Below are 15,770 nucleotides of genomic sequence, written 5' to 3' on the forward strand. Positions count from 1 at the left end.
ATTCTAAACCAGTACTGCTGTTTTTTTTTTTTTTTTTCTCAATCAAATTTCAGGTGTTGAATTACAGGACCCATCCTCCTTCAGGAAGTCTGCCCCCCAGACAAACCAATCTACATATCTGTCTGTTTCAGATGCTTGGACCAGTCTCCATGGTTACTGTTACATTATGGCGTGGAGTGGGGGTAGGCAGCATTTCTGACATGTCCCTCACCTTTCATAGTCAGCTGTTTATATAGAGGATTTTTTCCTTGGTTGGTTGCTCTTGGTATGTGGTTTGAATAATCACAGAATCTCTGCAGCTGCAGTCTCAGACCAACCACAGCTGGAGAACGAAGGGGAAAGAGGGAGGGAGGGAGAAAGAGAAAGAAGGAGACTGTAGAGGGGAGGAGATTACAGCCAGAGAGTCATGCTTTTCTTTCAAAACAAGAGCAGAACAGTACTGCAGCCGTCCATAAACTAGCTCCATGAAGTTTCCTTTCAGGGCAGTTGATGTCTGCATAGTCAAAAGCTGAAATGATCTGGTGATGGCAGTCAGTGGTACTGGAATTCGATGAATCAGACTGCAGTGGGAAGGGGTGAAGACAAGGCCTTACAGATGTCCCTGTTGTAAGTTAAAGGCAACTTCATCTTTTACTTTGTTGACTGCTCTTCCTTTTCTTGCTGCGTGCATCATTTACATTTTTAATTACTTATATTTTAGACAGTGTGCTTAATATTATAAAAGTAAACATCTGGTTAGAAAAAAAACATTCTGTTTTGAAAGTCGTCAGTGTCTTTTTCACCCAGTACAATATAGTTTTTATTGTTGGAAGGCTGGTAAGATTAATACAAAAATGCTTAGAAGTAGTTTTAGCTCTCAACCAATCAGGGACAAATCTCAACAGAATCACGGACAAATCCAGAAAAAAATCAGGGACACTTTTAAAACATTAGTTCTATTAACTTAAGGCATTAACAGAGTTACAGAATGTGAATTAATATACATTTTTTGAAGTAAAGTAATTCTTCAGTGTCCAAAAGACACCAGTGCTAAAAGGGATTAAGAGGGACAGAGCTAAAATTTGAGTCAAAATCAGGAACATCCCTGAAAATCAGGGACAGCTGAGAGGTATTTAGGGCAAGTAAGGAAAGTTAATGCCTTGGTACAATTAAATAACATTATATTAAATAGTAGAATGCAACATTTTTTTGAATAGTTCATAATTATTTGTAATAAGATACCTGAAAATGTATCGTGCTAGGATATGTCTATCTGCTTGGTGACTGGCAGGCAAATGTAGGTAGATGTTGTTAGTGGCCCATTTTTGGTGTCTTGGCACTGATAGCACAGGATTCAATGAAGGGAATGTCTCATTTGTTTAGTGACTGCAGGGCAAATGTTGAGGAATTATAGGATACAAAATCATCCCTGCCCTATATGAGTACATGGTAAAAAAAAACAAAAAAAAAACAAGGATACTAACTCTTCATCCTTTTGGATTATCTGAGAGAAACAGATCCCAATGGAGGCACTGCGTTACAGTCTAAATTAGAGTAATTGATTTGTTGTGGTCACTGTATCTGTGGAGTTCACATATTCTCTCTCTTTGTCCCCACTGTTTTTCTCCCAGTCCTCTGTCTTCCTTCCAGAAAACATGCAGTTCGATAAATACTCTAAACTGTTCTAATATGCTACACTTTCCTTGTGATCCAAGGCTTGGATGAAAAGTGAATGAGATAAACTAGTTCAGTCAACCAGTTAACAAATGAATACATTAAAAATATGTATGCAGTACCTTTTTCAGGACTAGAGCTATTCTGATGTGTTACATATATCCTTCTGACAATAAAATCTGTATTCATTTTTACTAGTGCCTGTAATGGCTTATTTACATTACAACATGTTGCATAAATCTACTATGCTGTGTCTTGCAGTTTGCATGGTAAATGAGCACAATGAGGGTATGGACTTGTTTATGTTTACATTTGTTTGCAGATATATTTGTCAGTAGGCACAAGGATGCTGTACTGCCTCCCCCAACACCCGCATATCCTTTGAAAATGTAGAAGAAGCCTTTGTATGGAGAAACACTTTTTTTTTGCTTTTATAGTCATTAGGTGAATATTGGCATCCATACTGAAACACGTAATTAAGTGTCGTGATCATAATTCTTTGTAGTGCATGGAGGTTTAGGTATTGCTTACAGAAAAAAAATGCTAAGTGTTTTGCTGGCTTTCAAAGCTGTAAAGCACTTAGTGAACACTGTCAGAAAGACAGGGTAACTCGGTCTCTTACTTTTACACTCATCTTCCAAGCCTCTCAACTGTCCAGATTTTTGCACAAAGTCCAGATTTTGGTCTGTTCCTCATAAAATATGTGGTTTTCTGACAAATCACTGAGGAGTGAAGTCACTAAATAATGACATGCATTTGAGTTTCAGACTTTGTATCCTTCCAAAAATGCAGGCAAACACAAATCCTGCTAGTTTATCAACTTTCTAAGTTAATAAGAGGAAGTCAGGAACTTGTTACCGTCACAGACAGCAGGGAGAAAAAAATTGCCGCTGCCATTTACTGGCCAATATTAGCAGATATGACTGCCTAGCGCAAGACCTGATCTTAGCAAGTTATACAGGGGATGCTGAACATTTATTATGATTGGGTCTGGAGCTATGGTACTGCTTAACTGATTTGTCTTTTCCCAGATATCAGAGTGTAATCACTGCATACCATGCATCCAGTAAACATTAATACAGACTATAAAGTACTTAGTACCATTTAAGATCAGATTCACAGTATATGTTATAAGGTTTATAAATTATACAGTGGTGTGGAAAAACGGAGAAGTATGGCCCAGATATTCATGTGTCTTGTAGTAAAAAAAAAATTTGATAGTAGAGGACTGGGGGTGAAAAGGGGATATGAAGGACTGAATAAATCAAAAAGCAAAGGGGAGCAAGTATGACTTGGAAATAACAGGGTGCCCTGAACTAGGAGAAGACTGTCTGGTAAGAGTGAGTAGGTGGAGGAGTGATAAGTATGTGGAAGGAGATGTGAGGAACAAGCACAGATCCATTTAAATTCAAAGCAATGTTTCATTTAATGGAGTATGTTGTGGTTTGGTTCTAGTCTCAGCTATCGCATTATAGACTTCCACAACGTGACACTACTGTGTTCCACCACTCAGTAGCATTCAACTTAGTACAGATACTTGATTTTCGGTGTCATATTTAACCTTTGTGCAGTTCATAGAATCTTCAGTTGTAGGTATTATATTTAACTTTTCTGCAGTTTCTGAAATGCTTCCTTTCCCCTTAAACAGGTTCAGTCTTTGAAGGGGTGCCCTCAGGTGCTCTGAATAGTTAATTCAGTGGGTGCCATTTTGGGCTTGGATTAGTAGCTTGATTAGGCTCAAAGGTTGAATACATCTCCAAAATCAAGTCCTTCAACTCAAGTCTTGCTTGTTCACTCCTGTAGAAAACCCCAGTGATCATTCACTGTCTTCAATACTGGTTCCTTGGGGAACTTGATAACTGTTCCCAATTTGCAATCATCTGCAAACTTGGTCAGCCAAGGGCCCTTGACATTTGACTTAACTTCAGAGAAGTAGATGCAGAACAGCAGTGGTCCCAGCACTGAGCCCTGGGGATGCCACAAGTAACCAGCCTTTTTGTGGAGGTAGATTTCCCTATTCTAACTTCTTGGGTCCTATCAGTGGGCCAGCTGGCTATCCAATGGGGCACATATGGGTTAGTACCTAATTACGCATGTCTCCACACAGAAGATGCTTTAGCTGAGAATCGAACAGGACAACGTCTTACTGCAGTAGCGTTGTCGCCTCACAGTAAAACGTTGTCCTGTTCGATTCTCAGCAAAAGCGTCTTCTGTGTGGAGACATGCGTGAATGGGCGTACCTTTGTTGAAGGTTGTGCATCAGGCCTGGCAAGTTGGTATGTAAAAATCTACTACCAATCATTAGCGGACCGGAGTTCCGCTGTGGCGACCCCTAACCAGGAAAAGCCGAAAGATACAACAACAACAACATTAACAATGCCTAAGTTGGGTATTCTATCAAATACTTTGGCAGAATGTACTGATTTGCCCTTATTAATCACTTGGTAATCTTCTCAAAGAAGTCCACCAGGTTAAGCAAGCAAGACCTGCCCTAGATAGATCTAAACTGACTAGGATCCAGTGTTTGTAGTTTGTAGGTTACCTATGTCACCATTTATAATATACGTGATTATCCTCTTCATAGCCTTGCAAAGCAGGCTTGTCTGGCTAATGGCCCAGCAGTTTCCTAGGGCCATGGATGGGTGCTCTTGTGAAGTGGCATGACTGTTAAAGTCCTCCATTCATTACCCACAAAGGCCATTTGGATGCTGTGGTTGAATAGAGATTCTAGAGGGAGTCATAGTTCATGTTTCATGCTATTAAGGAGGCATACAGGGATATTGCCAGGGAAATCTATGCAATGTTCTTGGCTTTGGAGAGTGCCCTTAGCACGTGCTCACTAGTGATGGTTTGGGGTGAGATGGATGTTGGAATTTTCTAAGGAATATCCAGGGGAAGGGGGGTAAAGTCTGAGCAAAATTGTGCAAATCAGATTAGCTATATCTTCTAGTTCCAAGTAGGTGGCATAATTTACAATTGATCTGGTACATTACTGTGTTTTGTCTTTGAAGTTTTGAGCATAGCTGAAAAAAGCCTTGTGGCTGTCCTTGACCTGGGCGGCTATTTTTTCCATCAAATGTGGCTTTTGTGGACTTTATTAATCCCCCTGAGTTATTTGTTTAGGCTGATGAGGAAGCTTTTACCTTTCTGGGTGTTTGCCCTCTTAGTTTTTGTCATGAATTTCAACCTTTATATAGCCTATTAATGTTGAAATTTTCCAGGATGGCTTGTTTTCTGCACTGGCCCTGCACTTATTTTGGGTAGGTACAGAAGTTTCTATACAGCTGTTGATATGGTTGAACAGGGTTTCTGCAATGTCAGCAGTATTCTCAGGGTTAGTATACTTAGGGTGTCACTTAGTAGTGGGAATTTTGCCTTGGAGTAATTATTAAAAGTTCTAGGGTTTCCAGGTGTGCCTGGTTTTACATTTACTTCAAAAGAGACAACTTTATGGTCTGACCTGACTGGTGAAGACATTTCAGTGGGTGGGGGAGTGAAACATTCTGTCATGTTTTTAAGGACCAGGTCAAAGATACTTGAGCCCCTGTTGAGTATATGATAGCTGGTACATGGTGCTGGCCTTTACAAAGTACAGTAGTGGTATGCTTCCCAGTGTTTACTGGGTTAGTTGAAGTCACTCATGAATATGGTGTTAGGTTGGATGGGGAGTGTGTCGGGCGCCTTTAAGTAAGTGTTGGGTTTGCCTGGATTATTGAGGGGGATCTAAGGATATGGTATGGTAGTGATTTGGACATGGAGAAGCTCGATTCCATCATGCTGATGGACCATCCATGAGGTGTGCTTATTTTTCATGTATATAGAAACATTTCCTCCTTTGGTCCCTTCCTGTGCAGTAGCTGGAGTAAATGTGTAGGAGGTATTGTAACAATGCACTGCCTGGGTGCTGCCTATGGCTTTAAACCATGTCTTAGTGACTGCACAGATGTCTCCATTCTCCAAGGTGAGGAGAACCTGCTAGGAGTGAGTGGAGTTTCTTGTTCAGATTCCTGGCATTGAACAATAATACCTTCAGATTTTTCTGGTTTGGTACAACTATGTTGGAACATTTGTATGACTGGCAATGCCTAAAAAAGGCATATGGGGCGAAAAAGGTTTTTAGCCAATATTCAAAATCCCAGGGAGGGTAGTGAGCAGACCATCCATGACAAAGCAGCAAAGTCTCTTGTCCATGTCCTCCCATGCGGAAAAATATTGTATGCCCTTCGACTGACACTATTCATTAAGCCAAATGTTGAAGCCAATTATTTTCTGTTCATATTGTTGCATCATCCTAAGAAAAGGTAGAATGCTTCTCAATGCTAGGTTCATACCAGCCTTGGTTACACAATCTGAGAGTTCAGCCATGCCTCTCTTTATATACTCTTGGGAGGTACGTATCAAATCGTTAACACCCATGTGAACTATAACTGAGTCATACTTGTACTGGGAATTAAGTGACATGAGTGCATGTGATATGAGCAGAGCCTGGCTCCTGAGATGCAGCTGACCGTGACTTTGTCTTTGTTTACCCTGGTAAGTGGAGTCTCCTAAACCCATAATACTGGCTTGAGTAGTAGTATGCTTTATGGGATTAAAGGTTGAGACACCATGGGTTGAAGCAGTGTGTGCCTTTTTGGGTATTGTTTTTGTGGAGTCCTCCTGAGGTTGCTGAGGGGTTTTTTTTGTGTGTGTGTGTGTGTGTGTGTGTGTGTGTGTGTGTGTGTGTGTGTGTGTGTGTGTGTGTGTGTGTGTGTGTGTATACAGTGTCTGGGAGGTCTTTGTGGTTTGTGGAGATTACCTTTAACAGCCTCATCATATGTGGGTCTATGTAACTGGTCTGTACTATGGGAGGTGGGTGTCATGTGTGTTACTGACAACCTGTTTGGTAGTGTAGGTGCTTGAAGGTGAGAGCCTTTCCTACAATGACATTGTATAACTACATCTTTCACATACCTTATTTGTATGTTTGAGGAATAGGTGGTTGTCACTGTTCTCAAGGCAACTGCTGCATTGCCTCAGGATGCTCATGTCCACCAGGCCAGCTGCGGAAGTAGCAGGGAAGTATATTTCCATGGCTTTGGTTCCTAGTAGCTTATTTTACAGGGGGATGATACAGGTTAGGTTCACAACTAACTAGCTTGGTTGCTTTAGGACTGTAGATTACTAACAAGACTGCTTAAAATTGCCTGGGGCAAGCTCAAGGGTTGGGTGCTTCTCAGCAATGGAAACTTGCTGTTCAGTGCACAGCTAGGGATTTAGGAAATTAGACAGGTAGTTGTAAAGAAAACATCTCAGTTCTAGGTATCTGCATCCACACAGGGCACTGCTAACTGCTGCTGCTACGCAATAAGCAGTGTTGTACAAAAGCAATGACTTTATACAGGCAGAAACAAAGTTTAAACAACTAAGCTAGCTGCCTGGCCAACAGGAAGCAGGTACTTGGTGGTTTCTAACAGTGTATCCCAGCTCAGAAGTGACCTGCCCCCTTTATACTGGCACTAGGGAGGAGACCAAAGACTTTCAAATGTAAAAACACTGACTGGGGCCACCTAGAGTACAGAAACAACAAATTAAACAATAACAAAAGACAAAACTCAAAATAGCAAAAGCTTTGGAAAATAAAACTAAAACCAGAGTTAACCGAGCCGATTAAAATCACCACACAGCACACAAAGGAAGTAGAGTGAGGACTTTCGTTCTATTTACTTGTAGAACTTCTTCAGAATAAAACACAATACATACGAACAAATTTTAAATAATTTCATCACCATAATTAATGTGTTAAATATTGAAATAGATTAAAAACCACAACAATTATGTTTTTTAATCAATTTAAATGTTTAACACATTAATTATGGTGATGAAATGTTAGTGGCTTTTGAGAATGTGATGTCATTGTTAAATTATTCAAAACTGATTCATATATATATATATATAGTGTTTTATTCTGAAGTTCTACAAGTAAATAGAGTGAAAGCACTTAATCTACTTCATTTGTGTGCTGTGTGGTGATTTTATTTGGCTCTAGTTAACTCTGGTTTTAGTTTAATTAACAAATTAAACAATGTAATATCTGATTATCATTCTTTTATTTTTACATCTCTGGTATCTCCTTATTCTTTATTGTATCCTATGTATGTATGGTTTTTAATTACATTTCTACTAGTGTTTTATTTGATGTTATTTAACTGTCTGGAGCTTTTCTCCCAGTACCTCCACTGAAAATGGGTATTTGTTACCCATTCAAACTTTCCTAGTTAACAAATGTCAGTAAATAATAAATAAATTAAAGCCAAACACAAAGTGCAGGGAATCTACAAAAATGACTGTAGCAAGAGTTCAGTGCACTGAAAATTTCAATTGAAGAATGAGATCACGGTAGTTAATACACAGATTAGTGATACAGCACTAACAGATCTTGAGGTAAAGTGCAGGTCAGTACTCAGTAGTAAATATACAGTTCTGTCTGGGTCTGGATGCAGCACAAGAAACACTCGGAATATATCAGCAATAAGAGCTAAAACAGATTTTAAAAAATCTTCTTCAAAAGTAGCACAATTTAACAGAAAAAACAAATATATGAAATACAGTGCAAAGCAGTCTTTTCAGGCACTTTATTTATCAGTGGATTTATCTGGATGCACCAAAAAGCCTCTAGAAACAATGGAGTCATCACTGTGAATTTTCTGAAGGATATGAAGTCCGAAACTCAAGTGTTTGCCATTAGTTTGTCATTATTTAGTGACGTCAATCTTTAACGAAATTCTGAAAATTTGAGAAGTATAGTCATTATTGTCTTCCTCAAGGTACTTCTGCAAGGTTTCCCTCTCATATAAATTCCTGGATGTTTTTTACTTTTGTTACCATTGAGATTTTCAATAAAGTTATCAGTGGAACTGAAGTATCTTAATATACTATACCTTATGGTCCTGGTCCATTATTGCATGCTTCCATTTTTAAGCTTTTCTAAAATATTCCTCTTTCATGTCTTCTATTACTCACTCATTGACTAGGATACAGAATTGGCTACTGAAAGAATGGAGGGTAACTGCATGCTAATGCTTTTGTTTGGTTTTATTTATTTTGTAACCCAACATGAAAAGAAGTTTTCTCACTATCCGAAACAGCACTGGAACATCTTGCTATGGTTTAGTTAAGTAAAGTACTATATTATCAGCAATCAGAATTATTTCAGTTGGATATTTTAGCAAATTATAATCTTGAATCTAGGATGCTATAATTTGTGAAATCAATCTAAATAAAGGGAAAAAAAGAAGTTGTGACGATCTGTTCATCTGAACAGGTAGAAGAAATCATATAGCTCTTTGTCTACCCTACTTTTATAGTTTTTGCTGAGGAATGTTTGTGAATATCTACAGTTTAATCCATATAATTTTTCTGTAAATCCATATTTTCTCATTACTTACATCAGGATATACAAACCTTATTGGAAGCCTTTCTGCATCCATACTTAGCACTAACAACACGTTCTCTTTCATTGTGCTTGTGGTTGTTTTAATTATATTGCCATATGTCTGTCTACCTCCCACAGAACCGCACTGATCAGGATCAATCAAATCCAGTAGTAACTCTGCCATCTTCGTGACCAATATTCCTATAAACATTTATTTGTAATCACTGTTAAAACTGAAATTTGTATGTACAATGGTTTCCCTTTTTTTGGGATGACAAATACTGTTGCTGCTTTTTAAGATCATTTTCTATTAATTTTTCACCGCCTAATTTCCACAGTTCTATTGGAATGCTGTCATCCCTTGGGGACATTGCAGACTGTTGCATATTTAGTTGGACTTTGACTTCCTCTGCAGCTATAGGTACTAGCAGTCCACCTGCTTGTTCATTTTGCAAAATTAGTAAATAACCCTCTAGATGTGACTCTGTATGTTCTGCAGTACAGCCTTCTGACACAAGTCCTCTGGCGGACATCTTCCTCATAAATTCCCTTAACAAGTTGAACAATGTTTTTGGCCTTCTTGTTAAGACTTCAGCTTATGTGTTCTTTACTGTCTCATTTCCCCTGTAAACTCCCTGATGTTTTAATCTTTGATCTAAATGCTTACGGGATCTAGGTGCATTATCAAAACCCCATTGTTAAAGGCACTTTCCCAAAGTCACTTAAGCCATGCAAATATTTTCCTAGTTTCTTCTTTCATTGTCTGATGATTTCTAGTTCTCTTTCACTTAGCTCAAATTTTTATTTTAAGCTCATTCATTTGTTGAAATAGTAATGTATATATTTTCTGTTATCCATTTCCTATTTTGACCAATCAATATTTCCCACTTATATTTTAGTCTGAATTCTTCCCAGCCTTCAGCAATAGCCCTCACTTTACTCAACATATCATTTAACGGTTGCAATAATTTTTCCTTACATAAAGTCTCCAAAAATGTTAGTTTCAGGTACTGTGTATGGAATCTCAGTTGTATACCCAGCTGACTATATTCTGCATTAGATGAATGCATTTCCTGAACCATATGACCTAAAATTGCTAATGGTAATGACACTGTTTTAAACTCACTCACAATATAAGTATGTTCCTGTATGTATGTTTGATGTTTCACATAGTAAAATGTAAATTTTATTCTGCAAAGGTTTCACACTCAAATGCCAGTCAAGACTGAATGAGTGCTAGCAAACACAGCTGATGGCTGCAGTCTCCATAATAAAAAGTAGTCAGTGCAGCTAGGAATGTAGTATAGTAGATCACTTCACCCAGAGGCATAGCAGTTTGAGGGCTGATTGGGGCCTGAGGGCTACAAGTTTGTGATCCTTGTTCTTGTGTGAATACAGGGAGGAGGCTATCCCTAAACCCACCAAAATACATCAGACATGTGCAAGACTCACAGCAGCATGCAACTGATGAAACGACAGTGGGTGCAGGTGAATGGAAGTAACTGCAATGTGCTGCAAGTGTAGGTCATTGTCCCAAAGGGCAGGTAATGTATGAATGTCAAGGAAGACAGCAACCATCTGGCGGAGTATTTCAGAAAGTGAAAGGGATTACGGGTTCTTAGAAACCTGTGATGAAGACTATAAGATTATCTTTTTGCCAGCATGTTTAGTTTTTTTATTTACTGAGTGGTACTTTTTGAGGTAGAATAAAGGGTAGTGGGCAGCAGTGTAGGAGGAACAGTAGGGTTTTGGGTAGATGCTGGTGTCAAGTGAAGGATGTAATGAAATAGTTTTCAGAAAGTTAACACGAGAAACAGAGCACACTGGGCACTGAGGGATAAACAGAGGAGTGAGCTGTTGGCTTACGACATGCCTCAACCTACTTTCAGTGGACTGTGGATGCAGTGTGCTGCAGGTACTTCTATATACTTTAGTAACTATGTCCACTGTTGGTTTACTGACTATGTGTAACTGACACCATGAGTCTTGTAAGTGGCCAGTTGTGTCAGCCGGTCTGGGGATGGAGATCTGGATTTTGGTCACCACCTTGTAGTCTCTGTAGAGGTAATTATTAAATTAGCCACATCCATCAGCCCAACTACTCTAGTATTACCATTTGGAAACCTCTTAACTACTGTAGCTATATTTTGCCTTGCACTCCTGTCAGTTCTTTTTGTTGAAATATTTCAAACCCATCCTACATGTAGTATTTTTGATGAAAGGAGATTACTTCACTAAGAATTGTCCTTAGTTTTGCGTAATCCTTTGAGGGTGAATATGCACATTCACTGTTGTAAATCTTTAATCCTGCAAAATCCTCCGCCAAAAAACATTTTAGCCTCCTTATCTATTTATTCATTTTTATATCTGTACGTTTCTCCCTTGATGTGAGGGTTATTACTTCCCCTACCTTACCTCTCAACCTCTTAATGCAAGAAATCTGGACAAAGCCCAACAAAATGGGGGATAAAGGCCCAAAAATAGGGACATATTTTAAATATTGCTTTTATAAACTTAGAAAGTTGCTAGAGTAACAGGGCTTATTTTATTATGCATTTTCCGAAGGTTTTGAAGTCTGAAACTCAAATGTATCTCATTATTTAGTGACTTCAGTCCTCAGATCATCTCAGAGATTAGCCACAAAACCACAAATTTTATGAGGAACAGGCCAAAATATTAGGCAGAAAGCTGGATATTCTGTAAAAATCTTGACAGTTGAGAGCTATGTCCCCTACATCTTTCTCCCAAATGTCTCACATAATGTCTTTTGCTAAACCCATTTTAGCTGTTTTACTGTATGAGACATGATCTCTGTGTGTCTTCTGCAATGCGACAATATGTAGTTGCATTTTCCTAAGAAATCTCAGGCTCCTTGAATGCTTGATGGAATCAGTCAGTCCATTTTCATTTTAGCATATTATTTTCAGATTCTCATATTCTGCCAAATTACTAACTCTGATTCTACTTGCCTCTATATTGTTTATTTAGGAGGTGTGGGACTTTCTTTTTGTTTGCATTTTTTTTTACTTTTTTCATCAGTTTTAATCTTTCTTGCCAATTTTCCTAACTTAAAATAAATAACAGTAAAGACAAGCAGTAAAACACCATAACAACCACACCCAAACAACCACCACCTCAGAACACAACACCTGCAACACATAGACCTCACAGTCAGAGTGTCAAACAGTCACAGCCCTTAAGGCCAAACACAATGCCAGACACACTAGTCATTGGTGACTCCATAGTCAGACACACTGACGTCCCGCTCACCAGACTGAGTAAGGAGAAGGTCACAGTAAGCTGCCTGTCGGGCGCTAGAATCCGCCACATAACGCAAGCACTCAGGTCTCTCAACAGCAGGTATAAATATGATTCAGTCATTGTCCACGCTGGTGTAAACGACCTGAGACGTACCTCCTTGGACTACATGAAAAGAGACATTGAGGAGCTCTCTGATTATGTAGCTCAGACAGGTATGACCCTGACCTTGAGCAGTATCCTACCTTCACCAAGAATGATGCCACAATACAGAGATAAGATGATCAGCTTTAACAATTGGCTTAAACACTGGTGTCATTCAAAGGGGATCCAGTGTCTGTCTGCCTGGGATGACATGCTGGACAAGCCACGCTGCTTCCCAAGGGCCCGCTTGCACCTGTCACCCCTGGGATTCCGGATATTGGCAAAGGCTCTTGCCACCCCCATAGTGCCTTTTTTAGGCAAGGCTCAAATTCTAAACCTACCACCCTAGAACACAAAAAAGGAAAAAAACTAAGGGTAATGCTGCTCAATGCCAGAAGTCTAAATCTCAAAATGCACGCACTCGAGGCCCTTCTCAGTATGGAGAACATCGATGCCTGTGCTGTGACAGAAACCTGGTTCAAGGCTCCTGAGAGCACCCCAGCGCTATCAGGTTTTACCTCATATCATGCGTTCCGGCTCCAAAATCTGGACAATACCAAGAAAGGAGGGGTATCCATATTCATCAAGGACACCCACACCTCAAGACTCGTGGCAACGTACGATGCATCGGAGACCATCCAGGTGCAATTAACCATAGGCAAGACTGCTCTGCAAATTGTAGCATGTTACAGGCCACCCTCACAAACTCAGGAACCTCACATGGCCTTCCTGAAAACACTAGAGGGGATAAATGTATCACCAAACACCATCATACTAGGTGACTTCAATTACCCTAATATAGACTGGGAACACTACTCAAGCCCAAACACCCTAGCCCAAAAGTTCCTGGAATTCATAAACTCAAATGCCATGGAACAACTAGTCACCATCCCCACAAGAGGAGATAACATACTTGATCTCATCATCACTAACATGGGAGCACAATGTTCAACACCGGAGGTGTACCCCTCACTGGTGAGATCAGACCACAAACTAATCTCGCTGGAGGTCCTCATCCCACCCCCACCTGAAATAAATAAGACCACAGTAAAAAACTTCTCCAAAGCCGACTTCACACTTCTAAAGACTAGTGTGGTCTCCTTTAAGGCCCCCGAGCCGGCGGAAAACAGTACTCAAGCCGCTGAATCACTTACAAATGCCTTCTACCAGCACCTGCAGGACTGCATGGATAAGGCAATCCCAAGCAAAACAAAGACTCTTTGTACCAAAGGCAAGCGTCCAGTCTGGTGGACCCCAGCCATAAACAAACTCTACAACAAAAGGAGGAAGCTACTACAAGATAGAGCAAAATCCTTAAAAGGTAAGACACCCTTGATCACTATAAGTAAAAAACTAAGAGCTCTCATAAAATCATCCAAAGCAAATTTCGAGAGAAAAATAGCTAAAGACTCAAAAGACAATCATAAGGCCTTCTTTAGCTATGTTAGAATCCTGGGAGGAAACTCCCAGATATGCTCAGAGCTAGTTCAAAATGATGTGAAGATTACTGATCCTACAGACATTGCCAACATACTGGCTGACAGGTTCAGTGCAAACTTCTCCCTCCCCAAAAGGAGAGATATCTATACCAAACGATTGCAGCCCCCAAACATCTCCAGCCCAAGTGAGAACTGCTCTCTCCAAAGCAAAAATCACAGCATCCATGGGACCTGATGGTGTCCCCGGCTGTGTGCTCCATGAACTCAATGAGGAATTAAACCCACAGCTAGGACAGCTGTTTAATCAAAGTCTTACCTCTGGATACGCACCAGGAGTGGCGCACTGCAACTGTGGTACCACTTCACAAAGGCGGTGCCTCCACCGACCCTGGAAATTACCGCCCATTAGCTTGACAAGCCTTATCTGCAAAGCCATGGAGAGGATCATAATGGACCTCATAAATAAAGACATAGGGAATTTGCAGACTTTGGATCCAACCCAGTTTGGCTTTGTCAAAGGCAGATCATGCCTTTTAAACTTGGTTGACTTTTTCAAACAGTCACCAAAGCCATTGATGAGGGAAAGGCAGTCCATACAGCCTACCTCGATCTGGCTAAGGCCTTCGATACAATACCCCATTCGGGTATCATTGAAAAACTCATCAGCTTAAATGTCAACCCATACATCACAAGATGGGTTGCAAACTGGCTGAGTGACAGAACCCACAGGGTCAGAGCTGCTGGCGCCATGTCAGACTCAAAGCCTGTCACAAGTGGTGTCCCACAGGGCTCAGTCCTGGGCCCACTCTTGTTTGGCATCTACTTTTCCAAGTACAAGCAAACACAGGAGGGTTATGGCTGACAAAGTTTGCAGATGACTGCAAACTGGGCCATAGTAGAAAACACATCTGACACAGATATCCTTCAGAAGGGTCTCACAGAAATGGATAACTGGTGCCAGAGCCACGGCCTAAAGTTAAATGCCAAAAATGCATAGTCATACCCTTCGGGAAAAACAAGGTTACCCCTAGCTACCAAATAGGTGGCAATCCACTGAGCACAGAAGAAGTTATCAGGGACCTGGGGACCCAGGTTGATAGTAGTCTGTCATTCGACACCCATGTAGCTAAAGTAGTTAGGAAGACCTTCTACATTGCCCACCTTATCATGAAGGGATTCTCATCTAGATCAAGGGAGGTCATAGTCTCCCTTTACTCATCACTCATCAGACCAATGATTGAGTACAATGCCCCATTCGGAATGTATCTGACCCGACACTTGCAGCAGCTGGAGAGGCCACAAAAGTTCCTCACCAAAAGGATAAAGGGTCTCAAAATCTGTCCTATGCTGCCCGACTGAAAGAACTCCAGCTCTATTCAGTCGCCACCGCTTGCTCAGAGGTGACCTTTGCCTAACATACAAGGCCATGTCAAACCCAGATTTGATGAATATGCTTCACCTCAAAAAATCTAGATCCATCAGAGCCACAAGGGCGGGAGACTTAAACCTTGACACGGCTATTAATAGGACGTGCTGGAGGGATAGATTCATCACCCAAAGACTCCCTATGCTGTGGAACAAAATCCCGGTACATGTGAGGCAGAGCACCTCGCTGGCCTTGTTCAAGAGAAATCTTGACCAATGGATGGGAGATCGCAGATATACCCCAGGGATTACCTCAGTGTCACTGCTCGACAGAGGCACAGCAAAATAATGGGTATAGTTCCCCATACTAAAGGGGTGGCGTAAGCCACAAATCGAAGGGCTAGGCTTGTAAATGCCCTCGGGCAGATAGCCTAGTATGAACCTATGAACCTATAATTATCAGGGCCGGCCTTAGTAACTGTGGGGCACAATTTAGA

At 40.5% G+C, this 15,770-nt stretch overlaps 1 protein-coding gene across 1 annotated transcript in view; it reads left to right on the forward strand.

The window, feature by feature from the left end:
* Nucleotides 1–368: 368 nt before the first annotated feature.
* The window catches only part of KIAA1614 (KIAA1614 ortholog), an 873,679-nt gene continuing 858,277 nt past the window's right edge, over nt 369–15,770 (forward strand). Inside the window, exon 1 of the mRNA XM_044085741.1 lies at nt 369–606. Coding sequence (XP_043941676.1) covers nt 551–606 — 56 coding nt within the window. The 5' untranslated portion in view covers nt 369–550. The remainder of the gene's footprint in view (nt 607–15,770) is intronic.

This window comes from Protopterus annectens, chromosome 10.part0 (genome assembly GCF_019279795.1).
Source record: "Protopterus annectens isolate FY-2018-M chromosome 10.part0, PAN1.0, whole genome shotgun sequence".
Lineage (NCBI taxonomy): Eukaryota > Metazoa > Chordata > Ceratodontiformes > Protopteridae > Protopterus > Protopterus annectens.